This window comes from Phyllopteryx taeniolatus, chromosome 1 (assembly GCF_024500385.1).
Source record: "Phyllopteryx taeniolatus isolate TA_2022b chromosome 1, UOR_Ptae_1.2, whole genome shotgun sequence".
Taxonomy (NCBI): Eukaryota; Metazoa; Chordata; class Actinopteri; order Syngnathiformes; family Syngnathidae; genus Phyllopteryx; species Phyllopteryx taeniolatus.
The window spans coordinates 660,241-677,402 of NC_084502.1; the positions used below are offsets into that span (position 1 = coordinate 660,241).

Consider the following 17,162-nt stretch of genomic DNA (forward strand, 5'->3'; position numbering starts at 1 on the left):
ACCAAATACATTGTAGTCTTCATTGAAAATATCATACATTCGTAAACATCCAAGACGATGGAGTCTTTAAAGGCTCTAACGCACACGCTTTCTATCTCCTCACTTGTTGAAGAGGTTGAGTCCGATTCGGTAGTGGCGCCGCTGGACCACGTCGTTATTGAAGGCGGGCGAGTCCCAGCTGTGGCGGCTCTCGCGCTGATACGTCTGCTTGCCGTGCGCCGCCGCTGTGGGCTCGCGCAGACTGTCGCGTGACGATGAGCCCGAGCTGCCGTTGTTGACGGTGGTGTCGTCGTTGGAGTTGGTGGTCGTGGAGTTGACGCTCTCGTTGTCGCCATCCGAGCACAGCAGGTGGTGGTGCAGCGGATGGTGCAGGTGCGGCAGGTGGTGCAGGTGCTGATTAGCGTCCGCGGAAGACGACAGCGGCGAGGGTGTGAGCGGCGGTGGCATCGGGGAGAGTGGTGGAATGGGCAAGGGCAGCGGCGAAGAAGTGGGTTCCAGACAGGGGTAAGGGAGGTGGTGATGGTGGTGCAGGTGGTGGTAATGGTGCTGGGCAAAGTGCGGCACATACGCGGCCCCGCCGTGGTGCACGTACGCCATGTGGTTGTACTGCGGGTGGTGGTGCAAGACGGTGGGCAGATGGGGGACGGGCGACGGGTGAGGGTGTGTGTGCTGGAGTGGGTGCGGCAGCATGTGGGATGGCAGGGCGCGAGCCGAGGGCATGGGCAAGGGGGCGCAACTACGAGTCTGTCCCTGCGCCATCACCACCGAGCGGCCGTTTGGTTTGTGTTTGATGGTTCCCTGCGGTGAGTCGGCCTCGCTACTTGCTGCCCCGCCACCTCCGTGGTCTTCCTCTGCGCTTTCACCATTTCCGCCTCCACTTTCTTCTCCTGCTGCTCGCTCCACCCCGGGCGGCTCCTGCTCGTAGACCAAACGCCCGATGGAGCCGCGCTCGGACCTTAAGATGACCACAGTTCATAGGATTTAAGATTTGAAGTCAGTGGTACAAATACTTCATTACTGCACTAGATAGTAGCTTTTTTCAGGTCTATGTACTGTACTTGTGGATTCATTTTTTTACTTTTACTCCCTACATTTACTTTCTGCGCCTCACTCCTTTCAACCTTCTTCGATTGTGTCTCTCGACTGACCTGTCACTCATGTCGACCGAGCTGTCACTGGGCGGTTCTATGGTCAAGACAGGCAAGTGTCCTCCTGTGGCGGCCCTCCCTCGGTACTCCCCCCGACATTCTGTGCAAGGGGTGCTGCTCCTCCGGCTGGCGTTGCCGCCGCGTTCTGTTTCTCGGCTGTCCTCCCTTCCGCTAGTGCCTCCCCAGTACTCTGTGTCGGAGCTGGAGGCAGGGCAAGACAGGGGCGAGGAAGGCGGGCGGGAGATGGGCGAGGCCGGGAGGCAGCCTTCGTCCATGTAGAGGGTGACGTCACTGAAGGAGGTGGCCGTGCTGTCCTCGTGCATGGTGGCGCCGGAGGCCCCCCGCCCGACTCGACCCACCTGGCCCACCACACGGCGGGAGGAGGTGGAGGTCCCACCCCAGCAGCCCTCCCTGTAGTCTTCCTCCTCTTCCTCGTCCTCTTCTTCTTCCTCCTCGTCACCCTCCTCTTCCTCCTCTCCTTCTCCTCCCGCCTCCTGGGAGTCCTCTCGACCTGATTGACAGGTGAGCGAGTCGTCCATTGAATCTGCCAGTGACTTGACCTGACATGCGTGCAGGTACATACACAAACAGGCACACACACAGTCAACATTGCCAACTGTATTTGTATGCTAACATAAGTGCTTACTTGCTAAAACTTTGTATGCTAACACAGCAGATAGCAATCTATTCTCTAAAAAATAGGCCCTAAGTCAGATCAATTAGCCCCGTTTCAAATGAGAATTGATAAAATGCTAGTATGGTAGCAGTTGATCTGCTAACATTTAGCGAGATACCAACCTGTCTACAAAAAGCGCAAATGCAGCTTGATAAGGATTCTACATCTTGTGTGGGAATCGAGTACTATTTCAGATGAGAATTGTCAAAATGCTAACATGCTAGCAGAAGGTATGCTAACATGCTAGCAAGACACCAAATGACTATAAAATGCAGTAAGGGAGCTAGATGAATTCTTGATAAATTCGACGTGTTTTCCTGTGCTATTTCAAATGAGAATTGATAAAACACTAACATGCTAGCACTTGTACGCTAACATGTAACAAGATAGCAAGCCAATTACAAAAAGAACTATGGCACATCAGTAATGTGTTTTAAAAAGGTACTTAACCATATTTATAATGTTGAATAACTGGGGTCAATGTCGCCAAAATTTACGCCACAGATGAATGCCGCGCCGTGAGCCGGTGATGTTGTAGTGATTGAATGAGACCCGCTTCTCGAAATATCCTCCTATTTTACTTCACCCATGTGACACGTCCCTTCCTCTGTGGTGTTGTGACTTGTGAGTAATGGGCCAACAATCCAACGCTTGGTGAATTCTGTTGCAAAATGATAGGACAACTATCCCCACATCGAATGAAATAAATGCTCGGTCACTACGAATGCCTGGCCCGGCCACCGAGATATCGCCGTTCGCCAACAGTCAATCAGAGTGAAGCTGTATTCCATACTTCAATTGTGAATAGAAATCATCCAATCAGAGCAAAGCTTTTTTACATATTGCATATTAATTAGAAATCCAAAGACCAACTAGAATAGCTTGAAAAAGGGATCTCTGGGTATTTTCAACCCAAATGATCTTGCAAACACGATAAAAGGACGTCAAAGATTATGAAAAATAACTTTAAAAAACGCGATGGGAGGGGACCTTTAAATGCTAACAAGCTAACAGTTTGTACCTGCTTGGAGAAAGAGTCGTCAATCTCTGCTGTGTCTTCGGACCCCTGCGGACCTGAATAGCCTTGACCCTGCGGCTGACGCTCATCAAAGGAGTACTGGTACACACAGCAGCAGGATGACGGAATGTGTATGTTTGCTCACATTTGTGTGTGTTTGTGCATATGTGTGTGTGTGTACCTGCATCCTCATGTTGGACAAAATGATGCGACGTGTCATCCGGCTCTCCGAGGCCGAACTGCGGAGTCTCTGGAAGTTCTTGTTCATGCGGTACTGCCGGAATGCCGTCTGAATGGTCTTGGCCGCCCGCCGAGACACAAACTGGCCGCCGTACTTCCTCTCCAGCATCTCCACCTGAGCGAAAGAGCGGCCAATCAGAAGCCTTTCATACGGATTGGACTCATAAATGGTCCCGAGTGGGTGTGTCACCTTCTTGTCCTGGAGGTCCGTGGAGAGCTCATAGCTGTCAGAAAGGGCTTTGCAGCGTTTGCTCTCCTCCTCCTCTTGCTTGCGTAGTGCCAGGCTGGCAGGCTGCTGGCGACTCCGCTGTGCCCACGCCAAGCTCGCCGCGCTGGGCGTAGAGACGGGCGAGCTGTCCTGTTTAACAACAGCTGCTCGGTTAGCCTTGACACCTTCCTGATAAATTATCCATCCATCCATCCATTTTCAACACCGCTTATCCTAGTTAGGGTCACGGGCCTGACTTCAGGCGAAAGGCGAACTACACCCTGAACTGGTCGCCAGTCAGCCGCAGGGCACATAAAGACACGGACGACAGTTCGCACTCACATTCACACTGAGTGAGAACTGAACCCACGCTGCCCGCACCAAAGTCAGGCGACTGTACCACTACACCATCAGTGACCTGATAAATTATATGCCTAGCTAAAACTTCATCGTAAACACCTGTGTAGAGTGTAACCTCGAGTTAACAGACTAATGGGGGGGGAGACTCTTTTGTGATAAAGGGCTATCTATACAAATAGACCTTTTTTTCGTGGCCGAAAACACCCAGTACAGTACAAATAAACTAAATATAAATAAGCTTAAAAATAGATGAAAATTTTTCTAGTTTATCCAAACTTACCTCGCTGATGCATGGGTGGGGGTGGGGGGTAAATGTTCCAGAAATGTGTACGTGATGTGGTCGAACGCTGGTCGTGTAAACAACAGCCACAGCTGTGAAGAGCTAGATACGTGAGCTGCATGCCTACGTTGACGCTAAGCTAAGCTTTGATGGAACGTCACCCCTGCCAACATGGCATGGACATGTAGACACCTCTATTAGCCGGATCTAGTCTTCATACGAAATATCTGGGACAACAACGGCCAGTTCTGGAATTAACAGACTTTGTCAATGATGGTTTGTGTGACAACTGGACACTATTTTTGGACACTATTTTCTGTTCGTTATATTTGATAACCATTAAATTGGGGTCCGTTAAATTGAGGTTCCACTTAGCTCATGAGGTAATAACTTCCTGATAAGACAATATTCCTAGCTAACAGCGTCCGAGTAAACACCTGCCTGATTAGCTTCCAAGCTAAAAACTTAGCTTGCCATAAGCCTTCTGCTTATCCGAGGTCGGGTCGCGGGGGCAGTAGCTTTAGCAGGGACGCCCTGACTTCCCTTTCCCGGGCCACTTCATGCAGCTCTTAAGGGGAGATCCCGAGGCGTTCCCAGACAAGCCGGGAGATATAGTCTTTCTCGTGTGTCCTGTGTCGTTCCCAGGGTCTCCTCCCTGTGGGACGTGGCTGGAACACCTCACCAGGGAGACGTCCGGGAGGCATCCTAATCAGATGCCCCAGCCACCTCATCTGGCTCCTCTCAATCTGGACGAGTAGCGGCTCTACTCTGAGCCCCTCCTGGATGACTGAGCTTCTCACCCTATCTCTAAGGGAGAGCCTGGACACCATGCGGAGGAAACTCATTTCAGCCGGATCTTGTTCTTTCAGTCACCACCCACAGCTCGGCACCATAGGTGAGGGTAGGAACATAGATCCACCGGTAAATTGAGAGCATCACCTTTTCGGCTTCGCTCCTTCTCTACCACAACGGACCGATACAAAGTCCGCATCACTGCAGACGCTGCACCGATCCGCCTGTGGATCTGCCGTTCCATTCTTCCCTCACTTGTGAACAAGACCCCGAGATATTCTCCACTTGGGGCAGGATCTCATTCCCAAACTGGAGTGGGCACTCCACCGTTTTGCGACTGAGGACCATGGTCTCAGATTTGGAGGTGCTGATATTAATCACAACTGCTTCACACTCGTTTGGGAACTTCTCTACTGAGAGCTAGAGATCACGGCTTGATGATGCCAACAGAACCACATCATCTAGAAAAAGCGATGCAATTCCGAAGCAACCAAACCGGACCCCCTCTACGCCTTGACTGCGCCTAGAAATTCTGTCCATAAAAGTTATGAACAGAATCAGTGACAAAAGGCAGCCTTGGCGGAGTCCAACCCTCACCGAAATAAAATCTAACTTACTGCCAGCAATGCGGACCAAACTCTGACAGTGGTCGTACAGGCAGCGAACAACCTGTATCAGGGGGTTCCCACAGGACCCCCCGAGGGACACGGTTGAACGCCTTCTCCAAGTCCACAAAACACAAATAGACTAGTTGGGCGAACTCCCATGCACCCTCGAGAACCCTGCCGAGGGTGCAGAGCTGGTCCACGGCCAGGACGAAAACCACACTGCTCCTCCTGAATATGAGATTTGAATTCCCAACGGACCCTCCTCTCCAGCACCCCTGAATATACCTTACCAGGGAGACTGAGGTTTGTGATCCCCCTTTAGTTGGAACACACCCTTTGGTCCATCCATCCATCCATCCATTTTCTACCGCTTATCCGGGTCGGGTCGCGGGGGCAGTAGCTTTAGCAGGGACGCCCAGACTTCCCTCTCCCCAGCCACTTCATCCAGCTCTTACGGGGGGATCCCGAGGCGTTCCCAGGCCAGCCGAAGGACGTAGTCTCTCCAGCGTGTCCTGGGTCGTCCCCGGTGTCTCCTCCCGGTGGGACGTGCCCGGAACACCTCACCAGGGAGGCGTCCGGGAGGCATCTGAATCAGATGCCCCAGCCACCTCATCTGGCTCCTCTCAATGCGGAGGAGCAGCGGCTCTTCTCTGAGTTCCTCCCGGATGACCGAGCTCCTCACCCTATCTCTAAGGGAGAGCCCGGACACCCTGCGGAGGAAACTCATTTCGGCCACTTGTATCCGGGATCTTGTTCTTTCGGTCACGACCCACATCTCATGACCATAGGTGAGGGTAGGAACGTAGATCGACCGGTAAATTGAGAGCTTCGCCTTTCGGCTTAGCTCCTTCTTTACCACAACGGACCGATACAAAGTCCGCATCACTGCAGACGCTGCACCGATCCGCCTGTCGATCTCTCGTTCCATTCTTCCCTTACTCGTGAACACGACCCCAAGATACTTGAAGTCCTCCACTTGGGCCAGGATCTCATCCCCGACCTAGAGAGGGCATGCCACCCTTTTCCGGCTGAGGACCATGGTCTCAGATTTGGAGGTGATGATTCTCATCCCAGCCGCTTCATACTCGGCTGCAAACTGCTCCAGTGAGAGTTGGAGCTCACGGCTTGATGACGCCAACAGAACCACATCATCAGCAAAAAGCAGAGATGCAATACTGAGGCCACCAAACCGGACCCCCTCTACGCCTCGGCTGCGCCTAGAAATTCTGTCCATAAAAGTTATGAACAGAATCGGCGACAAAGGGCAGCCTTGGCGGAGTCCAACCCTCACCGGGAACGAGTCCGACTTACTGCCGGATATGCGGACCAAACTCTGACTCCGGTCGTACAGGGACCGAACAGCCCGTATCAGGGGGTTCTGTACCCCATACTCCCGAAGCACCCTCCACAGGACTCCCCTGTGGTCCGCCTTCTTAAAAAGGGGGACCACCACCCCAGTCTGCCAATCCAGAGGCAGTGTCCCCGATGTCCATGTGATGTTTCAGTGTCAACCAGGACAGGCCCACAACATTCAGAGCCTTTGGGAACTCCGGGCGAATCTCATCCTCCCCCGGGGCCTTGCCACAGAGGAGCTTTTTTGCCACCTCTGCGACCTCAACCCCGGAGATAGGAGAGCACGCCTCAGAGACCCCAGACTCTGCTTCCTCATGGGAGGTGTGTCGGTGGAATTGAGGAGGTCTTTGAAGTATTCTCCCCACCAACTCACAACATCGAGGTCAGCAGCGCCCCATCTCCACTATGCAGTGTTGATGGTGCACTGCTTCCCCCTCCTGAGATGCCGGATGGTAGACTGTAATTTTCTCAAAGGCGTCCGCAAGTCTTTCTCCATGGCCTCACCAAACTCCTACCATGCGCCCACCAAGGCTGCATTCCGCTTGGCCAGCCGGCACCCACCAGCTGCCTCAGTAGTCCCACAAGCCAAAAAGGCCTGATGGGAGTCCTTCAGCTTGACGGCATCTCTCACCGCTGGTGTCCACCAGCGGGTTTGGGGATTGCTGCCACAACATGCACCGACCACCTTACGGCCACAGCTCCGGTCGTCGCCTTGTCAATGGAGGTGCGGAACATGGTCCACTCTGACTCAATGTCAATCGCCTCCCCCGGGACGTGGGTGAAGTTCTGCTGGAGGTGGGAGTTGAAACTCCTTCTGACAGGGGTTTCTGACAGACGTTCCCAGGAGACCCTCACAATACGTTTGGGCCTGCCAGGTTGGACCGGCATCTTTCCCCCACCATCGGAGCCAAGACACCTCCAGGTGGTGATCAGTTGAGAGCTCCGTCCCTCTCTTCACCAGAGTGTCCAACACATGTGGCTATAAGTCCAATGACATGACCACAAAGTCGATCATCAGGACACCTAGGACAGTCGATCATCAGGACACCTGGTGCCAAGTGCATGTGTGGACACCCTTATGCTTGAACATGGTGTTCGTTATGGACAATCCGTGATGATCACAGAAGTCCAATAGCAGAACACCGCTCGGGTTCTGATCGTGGGGCCCATCCCTCCCAATCACGCCCTTCCAGGTCTCACTGTCATTGCCCATGTGAGCATTGAAGTCCCCCAGGAGAACAATGGAGTCCCCAGTGAGAGCGCTCTCCAGCACCCCCTCCAAGGACTCCAAAAAGGGTGGGTACTCTGAACTGCTGTTTGGTGCATAGGCACAAACAACAGTCAGGACACACCCCCTACCTGAAGGCGGAGGGAGGCTATCTTCTCGTCCACCGGGGTGAACCCCAACGTGCAGGCGCCGAGCCGGGGGCAATAAGTATACCCACACCTGGTCAGCGCCTCTCACCATGGGCAACTCCAGAGTGGAACTGCTACCAAAGCCCAAGCTGTCTGTAGAGACGAGCCCGACAATATCTAGTCGGAAATTCTCGACCTCACACATCAGCTCGGGCTCCTTCCCTGCCAGGGAGGTGACGGTCCACGTCCCTAGAGCCAGCTTTTGTAGCTGGGGATCGGACCGCCAAGGTCCCTGTCTTCGGTCACCGCACAGCTCACACCCGACCCCTATGGCCCCTCCAACAGGTGGTGAGCCCATGGGAAGGAGGACCCACGTTACCCTTTCGGGCTGTGGTGCAGGCCCGGCCACCGGGCGCTTGCCTTCGAGCCCCACCTCCAGACCTGGCTCCAGAGGGGGGCCCCGGTGACCCGCGTCTGGGCAAGGGAAAACGTTTTCCAGTGTTTTTATCCATCATAGGAGTCCTCTGAGTCGTGCTTTGTCTGGTCCCTCACCTGTTTGTCATGGGTGACCCTGCCAGGGGCGTAAAGCCCCAGACAACCTAGCTCCTAGGATCATTGGGACAAACCATTCCACCATGATAAGGTGACGGCTCAAGGAGTTAGTTTCATTATGAAGAAGTACAGGTGGACAAATGGAGCCAAGATACTGTAAATCAGCGTGTTGCTAATTGGTGTGTGTGTGTGGGTACTACCTGTGTGTGGGAGGCTCCCAGGGGCCCACTGGAGGTGCTGGTGCTGGAGGCGTAAGGGTGGCCGAACAATGAATCTGGAAAAGGGAGCGCCTCCGTACACCGCGGCTCACCTTCCACGCTGAGGACAAAAGAGGCGCGGTTAACGCAACGCTAGCAGCTCAAGAGATGCCATCGTTAGCTTGTCCTTATCGTCATCATTATCATCAAAGACGCCCGTGAAGATGCAAGAGAAGCAAACGTGGGCGCTGCCAAGCTCACTCACACACAAACACGCACATGCACACACACGCACACGTTGACTAATGCTGAACAGTGTGTGGGTGTCTGCACTGTGCGTGTGTGAGTAGGAGATGTCCTTGTGTCTTTCACATGACCTCACAGACAGTGTGTTTCTTTACAGTGTGACACAAGCGTACATAATATGTCGACAATGCCAACAATATGACACACAGCAAATGTGTAATTAACGGATATCGTGGAAGACCACATTGTTGTACACTAGACTAGAAGAATGTAAATTGTCTTTGATGTTAACAAAAACACGTACATCGGTCCATTGTTTTGATGTTAATAAAAACAGGTATACTAAGTTCACAGAAGACGATACATTGTGTTTGACATCTCCGTTTGAAAACTAGTCTTTGATGTCTATCCAAACACGTATGTTGGGTTCTTCGACAACATTGTTTACACTCTAAAAACATATGCTTGATTTGTTGAAGAATCCTAATTGTTTTTTAGAATCAGAATCCTCTTTATTTAGCAAATATGTCAAAAGCACACAAGGAATTTTACAAAAATCTTGTAAATTAGGTTCTTTGAAGTATTATGCATATTATGCATGAAGTTATACATATCAATAAACATACCAGCGAGCCCCCTACTCGTGTGCCCGGTGGGCTCGCCACGCTCTACATTCCGACACAACGGGGACTCTGGCAAATGTGTGTCAGTGAGCCACCACTTTGTGAGCACAGTATGTGTGTGTGTGCGTGTGTGTGTGTGCGTGTGTGCGCACGCGCGCAAGCAAACCAAATGGCATCGGACCCGGAGGTCTTCTTCCTCTTTCCCTCCCTGCAGATGGTCCACAGAAGCCCTCCTCCCTTCTGCGCTCTTACGATAAACTGTTGTTGTGTGTGTGCACTGCAAGGGTGTGTGAGGGTGGAAGTAGTGCTAGGCTAACAATGTGTGAGTTCAACATGTTGCATTGAAGCAATAAAGGAGGAGGATCCACAACAAGAGTCTGTGCCCACGCATTCCTGTGCTTGAGTGTTAATAAGGTAATAAGCAAGTTTCCCTGACTTCAGCTGTCGGGTAGCAGATAAAGTTCTCCTTTCCTGCCTCTATGACCTCGAGCTTCGGGAATCGCTTGACAAAAAGTCCTGCACGGGGGGCTTAGCAAGTTCCTGGATAGGCTCCGTTATGTCCGGAACTCTGCTGCCAGAGTCTCACCCATTCAAAGGCCTGGCATCACATCACCCCCATCCTCTCAAGCCTTCTCTGGCTCGCCATAAAGTTCCTGATCGTCTTCAAACTTCTAATGACCAATTGTATGGCAGGTTCTCGTGGTGATCAAGAAGGTTCTGGTAGTCCACTACAAGATTGTGAATGTAGGCATTAATAAGTTTCTAGAAGTTCTATAGGCCTAGGGGTTCTACAGCAGGTTCTAGTGGTGATCAAAGCTTCCAGTAGTCCACTACAAGGTTGTGAAAGTGGGCATTAAGAAGGTTCTAGAGGTTCTATAGGGCTAGATTTTCTACAGCAGGTTCTAGTGGTGATTGAGGAGATGCTGGTAGTCTACTACAAGGTTGTGAAGGTGAACAGAAGGTTCTAGAGGCACTACTGGACAAGGTCTTTTACAGCAGGTTCTAGTAGTGATGAAGGAGGTAGTCCATCATTGGTTGTAAATGTAAGCATTAAGAAAGTCATATCGGTTCTATGGGTCTAGATGTTCTACAGCTGGTTTTAGTGTTGATCGAGGAGGTTCCGGTAGTCCAATACAAGGTTCTAAATGTAGGCATTAAGAAGGTCCTAAAGGTTCCATAGTTCTAGATGTTCTACAACTAATTCTAGTGTTGATCAGAGAGGTTCCGGTAGTCCACTCCAAGGTTGTGAAAGTGGGCATTAAAAGGGTTCTAGAGGTTCTACAGATCTACATGTTGTACAGCAGGTTCTAGTGATGATCAAGGAGGTTCTGGTTGTTCACTACAGGGTTGTAAATGTGGGCATTAACAAGGTTTTACAGCTTCTACGGCTCAAGATGATCTACCGGTCTCAAGAAGGATCTGGTAGTTGGTGCTAGGTCATCATGAATACAACCACACACCCACGCTCACCCACATAATCTAAAAAACGATGTATCTTCATCATTATTGTTGTTACTATTACGCTTGTGATTAGAACGAAAATCAGACTTTGTTTTCTCCACGCTTTGTTTTACATTTGACCAAGCAGCTCTTTGCTCTGTGCTATAAATAAATCCTCCCTGTCGTCTGTTGCGGGCGGGACCGTTGCCAGGCCCCCACCTGCCGCCGCATCATTGGCTGCTGAGTTCTGGAAGCGTGAAAGAGGCGGAGACAAAGAAGGAGGTGTGGAATTAGGTGTGCAGAGAAGAAGCAGCGGGAGTCGGGATGTGAAGGAAAGGATACGGATCGTTGAAAGCAAGGAGACAATGACCTAACGAATGCCTTTTCTTAAAAAGGCTATGACTATAGACATAGTTTGTAAACTTCAAAGACAATTTAGTCTTCAACTGACCAAACATAGACTACAAGTTGTTGGAAGTCTCCAGGACAATGTAGTCATCCCGAAGCGTAACACGATAAAAGACAATTTAGTGAGCTAAAATCTCTGCTTTCCACCCGCACACAAACGCATACACAAGCGTCTTGCCTTGGGCAAGCGTGTGATTCTCAGAGACAAAAGTATTTTGTGATGACACAAAGTGATGAGATTTCAACTGCTCAGTAGGCAAGCACCGCCCACCACGTTCAACATCTTCAGTCATCCTCCACCAGCTAGGAGGCCCATCCTCCACGAAGCATCAAAACAGTCCGATACGCGAGGCGGCACGACTTTGAGATGGCTAGGCAACTCGGCAACTCGTCGTCTTCCACCAACTGGGACTGTCTGACACATGATCGTACAGACGTGACTAAACAGACATGTTTGTATCAACGTGGCTAAAGGAGCATGATTGCACCAATGTGGCTAAATGATTGTACCAACATTACTAAAAGGGCATGAATTGACTAAATTGACATCATGGTACCAACTTGACTGAATGGGCATGATTGCGCCAACATAACTAAACAAGCATGCTGGTTCCAACTTGATGAAATGGGCATGATAGTACCAACGTCACTGAACGGGTATGATGGTACAAAAGTGACTAAATGGGCAAGAGGATCCAAACGTGACTAAATACCTTTGATGATACCACCCTGTCTAAAAGGACATGACTATACCAACTTGCTGCTTCCAACTTGACTAAATGGGCATGATGGTACCAGTGGGACTAAATAGCCATGACTGCGCCAACATGAATAAAACGGCATCATTGCACCAATGTCACTAATGGATGCGATGGTACCAAAGCAACTAAATAGACAGGGTGGAACCAACTTGACTAAATTGGCACAATGGTGCCACTGTGACTAAATGGGCATGATGATAGCGCCCAACACATTCAACATCTTAGATCCTTCCACCAATCAGGAAGCGCACGTGACAACACATGAAAACAAACACAACAGGTTGGTCATTTTGTCTGTAATGACGTACTACTCTACTTTGAATGTCTTTCTCCTTTGTCGCCATCCTGCTCAGCTAACGCACACAAGCACACACAGACACACACACACTGAGCACCTGCTTTGTGGGGGTGTTTGAAGCTCACAAAATACTGCAGAACACAAAACACACACATATACACACAGAGAGTTCTCCCCACGCTGCAGTAAAACTGGTCATCGTGTATCTGGGATCTGACGTAACAATCCTCCATCATCCACCCACAATCCTCTGTTGTGCCCGCACACACATAGCCAAGCGTCGTTAGCATTTTGCCGCATCATTCCAAGCGGCGTGGACGGAAAGCAAAAGTGGACTGAGGGGGCAGCGACACAGCTGTTTTTCATCTTGTAAATTGATGGTGATGACTAGAAGGGCCCGACTGTACCACTGTGACTTGAGAGCAAGATTCCACCGCCATGACTAAATGGGCATGATGTCACCAAACATGACTAAAAGGGCACGGTGCTATCTAATTGACCAAATGGGCACATTCGTACCACCATGACGGCATGACGGTACCAGCTTGAGTAAATGGAATACAGTAGACATGATGTTCCAACATAACTTCATATGCTGGTTCTAACTGGCATGATTGTGTCAACTTGACATAAGGATGATGGTACCAACATGGGTAAAGGGGCATGATGGACATTCCAGATTCTTCTGTCAGCAGGTGAAACTGAAGCTGAAAGTGAAACTTTCAAAATGATGAAAAGGTAACTTAAAGGTGATGACAGAAATCAGAATGTGATTGAAGACGGCGCTTAACGGCGGCGCTAAGCGGCTCCTGGGGGTCCTTCCTGGGTGGAGACGTTATGGCGGAGGATTTAAGTCTCCAGTTGATGCACAACAGCAAAACATTCAAGTAGCGCTGTCAGTCAAACAGCTTAAGCCAACTGGCCATCACGGAGGACGTGTCACTCATCTTTAACTGGCCACACAGTTCCCAAAAAAAACTGGACGGGATGGGATAATCGCTCTCTGAATGTTCATAACCCAGAGCAAGACACCCAATCTGCATTGCCTACGAACGGATGTGGTGGAGGGGCCGTAGGCACAGAATGGCAGCCACGCTTCAGTCAGACTGCCCCCTGCAGGGCAGCTGTGGCTACACATGGAGCTTATCACTGAGGACTCAATGAATCCATCCATCCATGAAATTGTGAAGCGTCTTTGAGTGAAAACACAAGCGTAATAAGTGTAATACATTACTATTATTATTATTAATAACTCCTGTTTGGATGCCAGGATCGTATGTGCACTCTATTTTGCCTCCATTGCTTCGTTCATTAAGAACCACGTTCACACAAATAAATATTCCTTGATTAAAATATCAGCAATCGATTAATCATGCCTGTTTTTTTGTACCCACGCCACTCTGGCAACTTGAGTCTGTCCCAAAAAGTGGCACTGATCAACCTAATGTACATGTTTCCATAAACATCGGACAATTTTAGCATCTTTGACCAACCTAACGTACATGTGTTCCACAAAACATCACAAACAGTTTGGAGTCTATAATAGAATACTTAATATTCCAATTCTGTCGACTAATCATGCTTGTTTGTAGCATCCAAAGCACCCTGAGTCGAGTCCATCCAAGAAAAGCCCCAGCTGGGATCGGGGTTGGAATCCACATGGTGGTTGCTAGGCAACAGGCTCACTGCTGACTCAACGGCTTCAGCGGCGCTTCCCAAACAGGCGGCGTGACTCGAGTGTCTTCATGAACGCCCACCGTCCCCGTCCTCCAGCTTTCTCTCATTTTTTTCCACCCTGCACATCATCCTCACAGATCCACAGGGACGGGATCGCACGGCAGCTCTTCTTGGGGATTTGGGACCGGTTTTTAGTTCACAGACCAGCTCTACGCGCTGCTTGTATGCATGAAACACGAGTTTCATTGGATCAACTCGCTGCACTCAAGAAAACTAGCAGCATGCGAACGTTAGCTAATGTTACCGATCCCCAACCACATAAATCCTAACTTTTCTTCACGGAACTACAGTGTCGGGAAAAGGTATTGCCCCCCCTTTTCAAATTCTAATAATTTTGCATAGTTTCCCCACTTTAAGATAGCCAAACAAATGTAAATATCAGACAAATATAACACAAGTGAATTTAAAATGCTGTTATCTAAATGGGGATTTCATTTAATAAGGAAAAAACAAAGTATTCGTTACCTGGCCCTGTGTGAAAAAGTAATTACCCCCCTTTGTTAAATCACAAATTAATTGTGGCTAATCACAACTTTGGGTTAATTTTCACTCAACTCAGGACAACTTGTAAAGAACTGCAGGCCTCCCTTGCCTCAGTTAAGGTCAGTGTTCATGACGCAACAATAAGGAGGAGACTTGGCAAAAAATGGGCAAAAAAAACACCGCTGACCAAAAACAACATAAATCCTCGTCTTACTTTTGCAAAAAAAAAACATCTGACAGGGACTGACGAGACTGAAAAAAATCACTTGGGTTATCCTGTATTCATTCATTCTCCGAAACCCCTTCTCCTCACGTGGGTCGCGGGCGTGCTGGAGCTTATCCCAGCTATCCATTCGCAAGTCGAGACAGGCAAGTCGCAATTCTTAGACATTGAAACAGGACTTGCGACTTTGACTCGGGACTTGCCGGTCTCAACTTCAAGTCGCAGTCAAGTTGCAAGTCCACGACTTCGAACTCACAGTCAAGTCAGCAGTCCTAGACTTTGAAACAGTGCTTATGACTTGACTCTGCCTGTCTCAACTTCAAGTCACAAGTCCAAGACTTTGAAACTCAAAGTCAAGTCGTGAGTCCTAGACTTTGAAACAGGACTCGCGACTTGACTCGGGACTTGCCTTTTTCAACTTCAAGTCGCAGTTAAGTCGCAAGCCCAAGACTTTGAACTCGAGGTCAATTCGCAAGTCCTCATCTTTGAAACTCAAAGTCTGGGACTTGCGACTTGACTCAGGACTTGCCTTTTTCGGCTTCAAGTCACAGTTAAGTCGTGAGTCCAAGACTTTGAAACAGGACTTGTGACTTGACTCGGGACTTGCCTGTCTTAACTTGGGACTTGACTCGAGACTGGAGGGCAACGACTTGAGACTGACTTGCGACTGGATAAGCGATGACTTGGTCCCATCTCTGGTTATGACAGCTCTATTTTCAAAAACCAAAAATTCTGAACGTGTAAAAAAAAATACAAATCGATCCGTGTTTTTTTTTAAGGTGCTTGGAAGCGCAACTGCAATGTTTGTGTGAGAGCACACAGTATTATACCATGGACTTGGTGAATACTTGATTCTGATTGGCTCAGAAAATTTCATCGGCACTTCGAATGGTTCAAGTAATTCCTATTAACATTGTTCCAAATGAATGCGTAGCTCCCTTAGCCGTCCGAATACACGAGCAAACACAGCAACCTGAGACATTCCGATTTTCTGATATATAAACTTGGCTTTACACGATCGGGATTTTTGGGGCCGATCACCGATCAGCAAGTTTAAAAAACCCATAACTCACAAGATGGAGCAATGTGTCCATTTACATGACTTGTTCATTTATTGTATATAATTGTGCACTGAGTACCGAGTACTGTATCCATCCATCCATTTTCTGTAGCGCTTATCCTCACGAGGGTCGCCCATCCCAGCTCAAAAGTGAAAACATCGATGACCTCTAGGGGGCATTCAAGGATTGGCCACTGACTGACTGATAAATTTAGGTCAAATCAACATTACATGACAGAAATAATGGGTGCTAACTTAACGTAATTCAATTACTGAAAAAAACGTTATTGGCCGTCAGATAGTTACAGTAGTGCGCCACAAGGCACGTGACAAGGCTAAAAACAAACTAGCTTTTGGATTTATATGCAACGGCGACGCGGAGTTAAATGTTTCGTGCGGGGCAGATCGATGACGTCATTGATCAGCTCGGCGAATTATGACATGAAAGCCGATCAGCATAAAACGCTAATTATCGGCCGATACCGATCAGACCGATCAGATCGGCGTGAAGTCTAATATACACGAGAAGTTCTCTGAGGACAGAAAGCAGCCAGTCTAAAACAATAATGAGTGATTGAAGCATTTTGTTTATTTGGTGATGAAAGCAACTTCGATGACTGCGATGCTGCTGAGGAATTGAGGGAAAACGAAGAGACTGAATCGACACAAAGATTTCCATCCGTGAGATTGAAATCAGTAGCGAGAAAACAACACATTGAGGCAATTAAAACGGCGAGACACAAAACCTGGCGCAAAAACGGACAAATACGAAGCGAACACTTGACAGTTGATGTTTTGAATAAGACCCTGCGAAAATTTGATGCCGCTGTCCAGTCGACGGCGACGACAGCGAGTGCGGCGCTGTCAGCCTGAAAGCTGGCGTCGACTGGCACATAGAAAGAATTAACAGGGTAGGGTTTCAAGACGGGTTAGGATTTCAAAACAGAGTTTGGGTTTCAAAACATTGTTTTAAAACAGGGTTTTTTAGGGTTTCAAATCATAAGATTTAAAATTTAGTCTCAAAGCAGGATTAAGGTTTCAAATTGGGGTTTCAAATCTTAAAACTGTCTAAAAACCCCAATTTGAAACCCTAAT

General features: G+C 49.2%; 1 protein-coding gene across 7 annotated transcripts in view; it reads right to left on the reverse strand.

Annotated features, from left to right (window-relative positions):
* LOC133479524 (IQ motif and SEC7 domain-containing protein 1-like) overlaps positions 1–17,162 on the reverse strand; it is a 78,317-nt gene that overhangs the window by 9,765 nt on the left and 51,390 nt on the right. For all 7 annotated transcript variants that reach the window (XM_061776923.1, XM_061776765.1, XM_061776840.1 and 4 more), the window contains 6 exons: positions 8,792–8,909; positions 3,273–3,440; positions 3,024–3,197; positions 2,846–2,941; positions 1,149–1,708; positions 104–955 (listed from right to left, as the gene is read on the reverse strand). In XM_061776923.1, the coding sequence (XP_061632907.1) occupies positions 104–955; positions 1,149–1,708; positions 2,846–2,941; positions 3,024–3,197; positions 3,273–3,440; positions 8,792–8,909 (1,968 nt within the window). The remainder of the gene's footprint in view (positions 1–103; positions 956–1,148; positions 1,709–2,845; positions 2,942–3,023; positions 3,198–3,272; positions 3,441–8,791; positions 8,910–17,162) is intronic.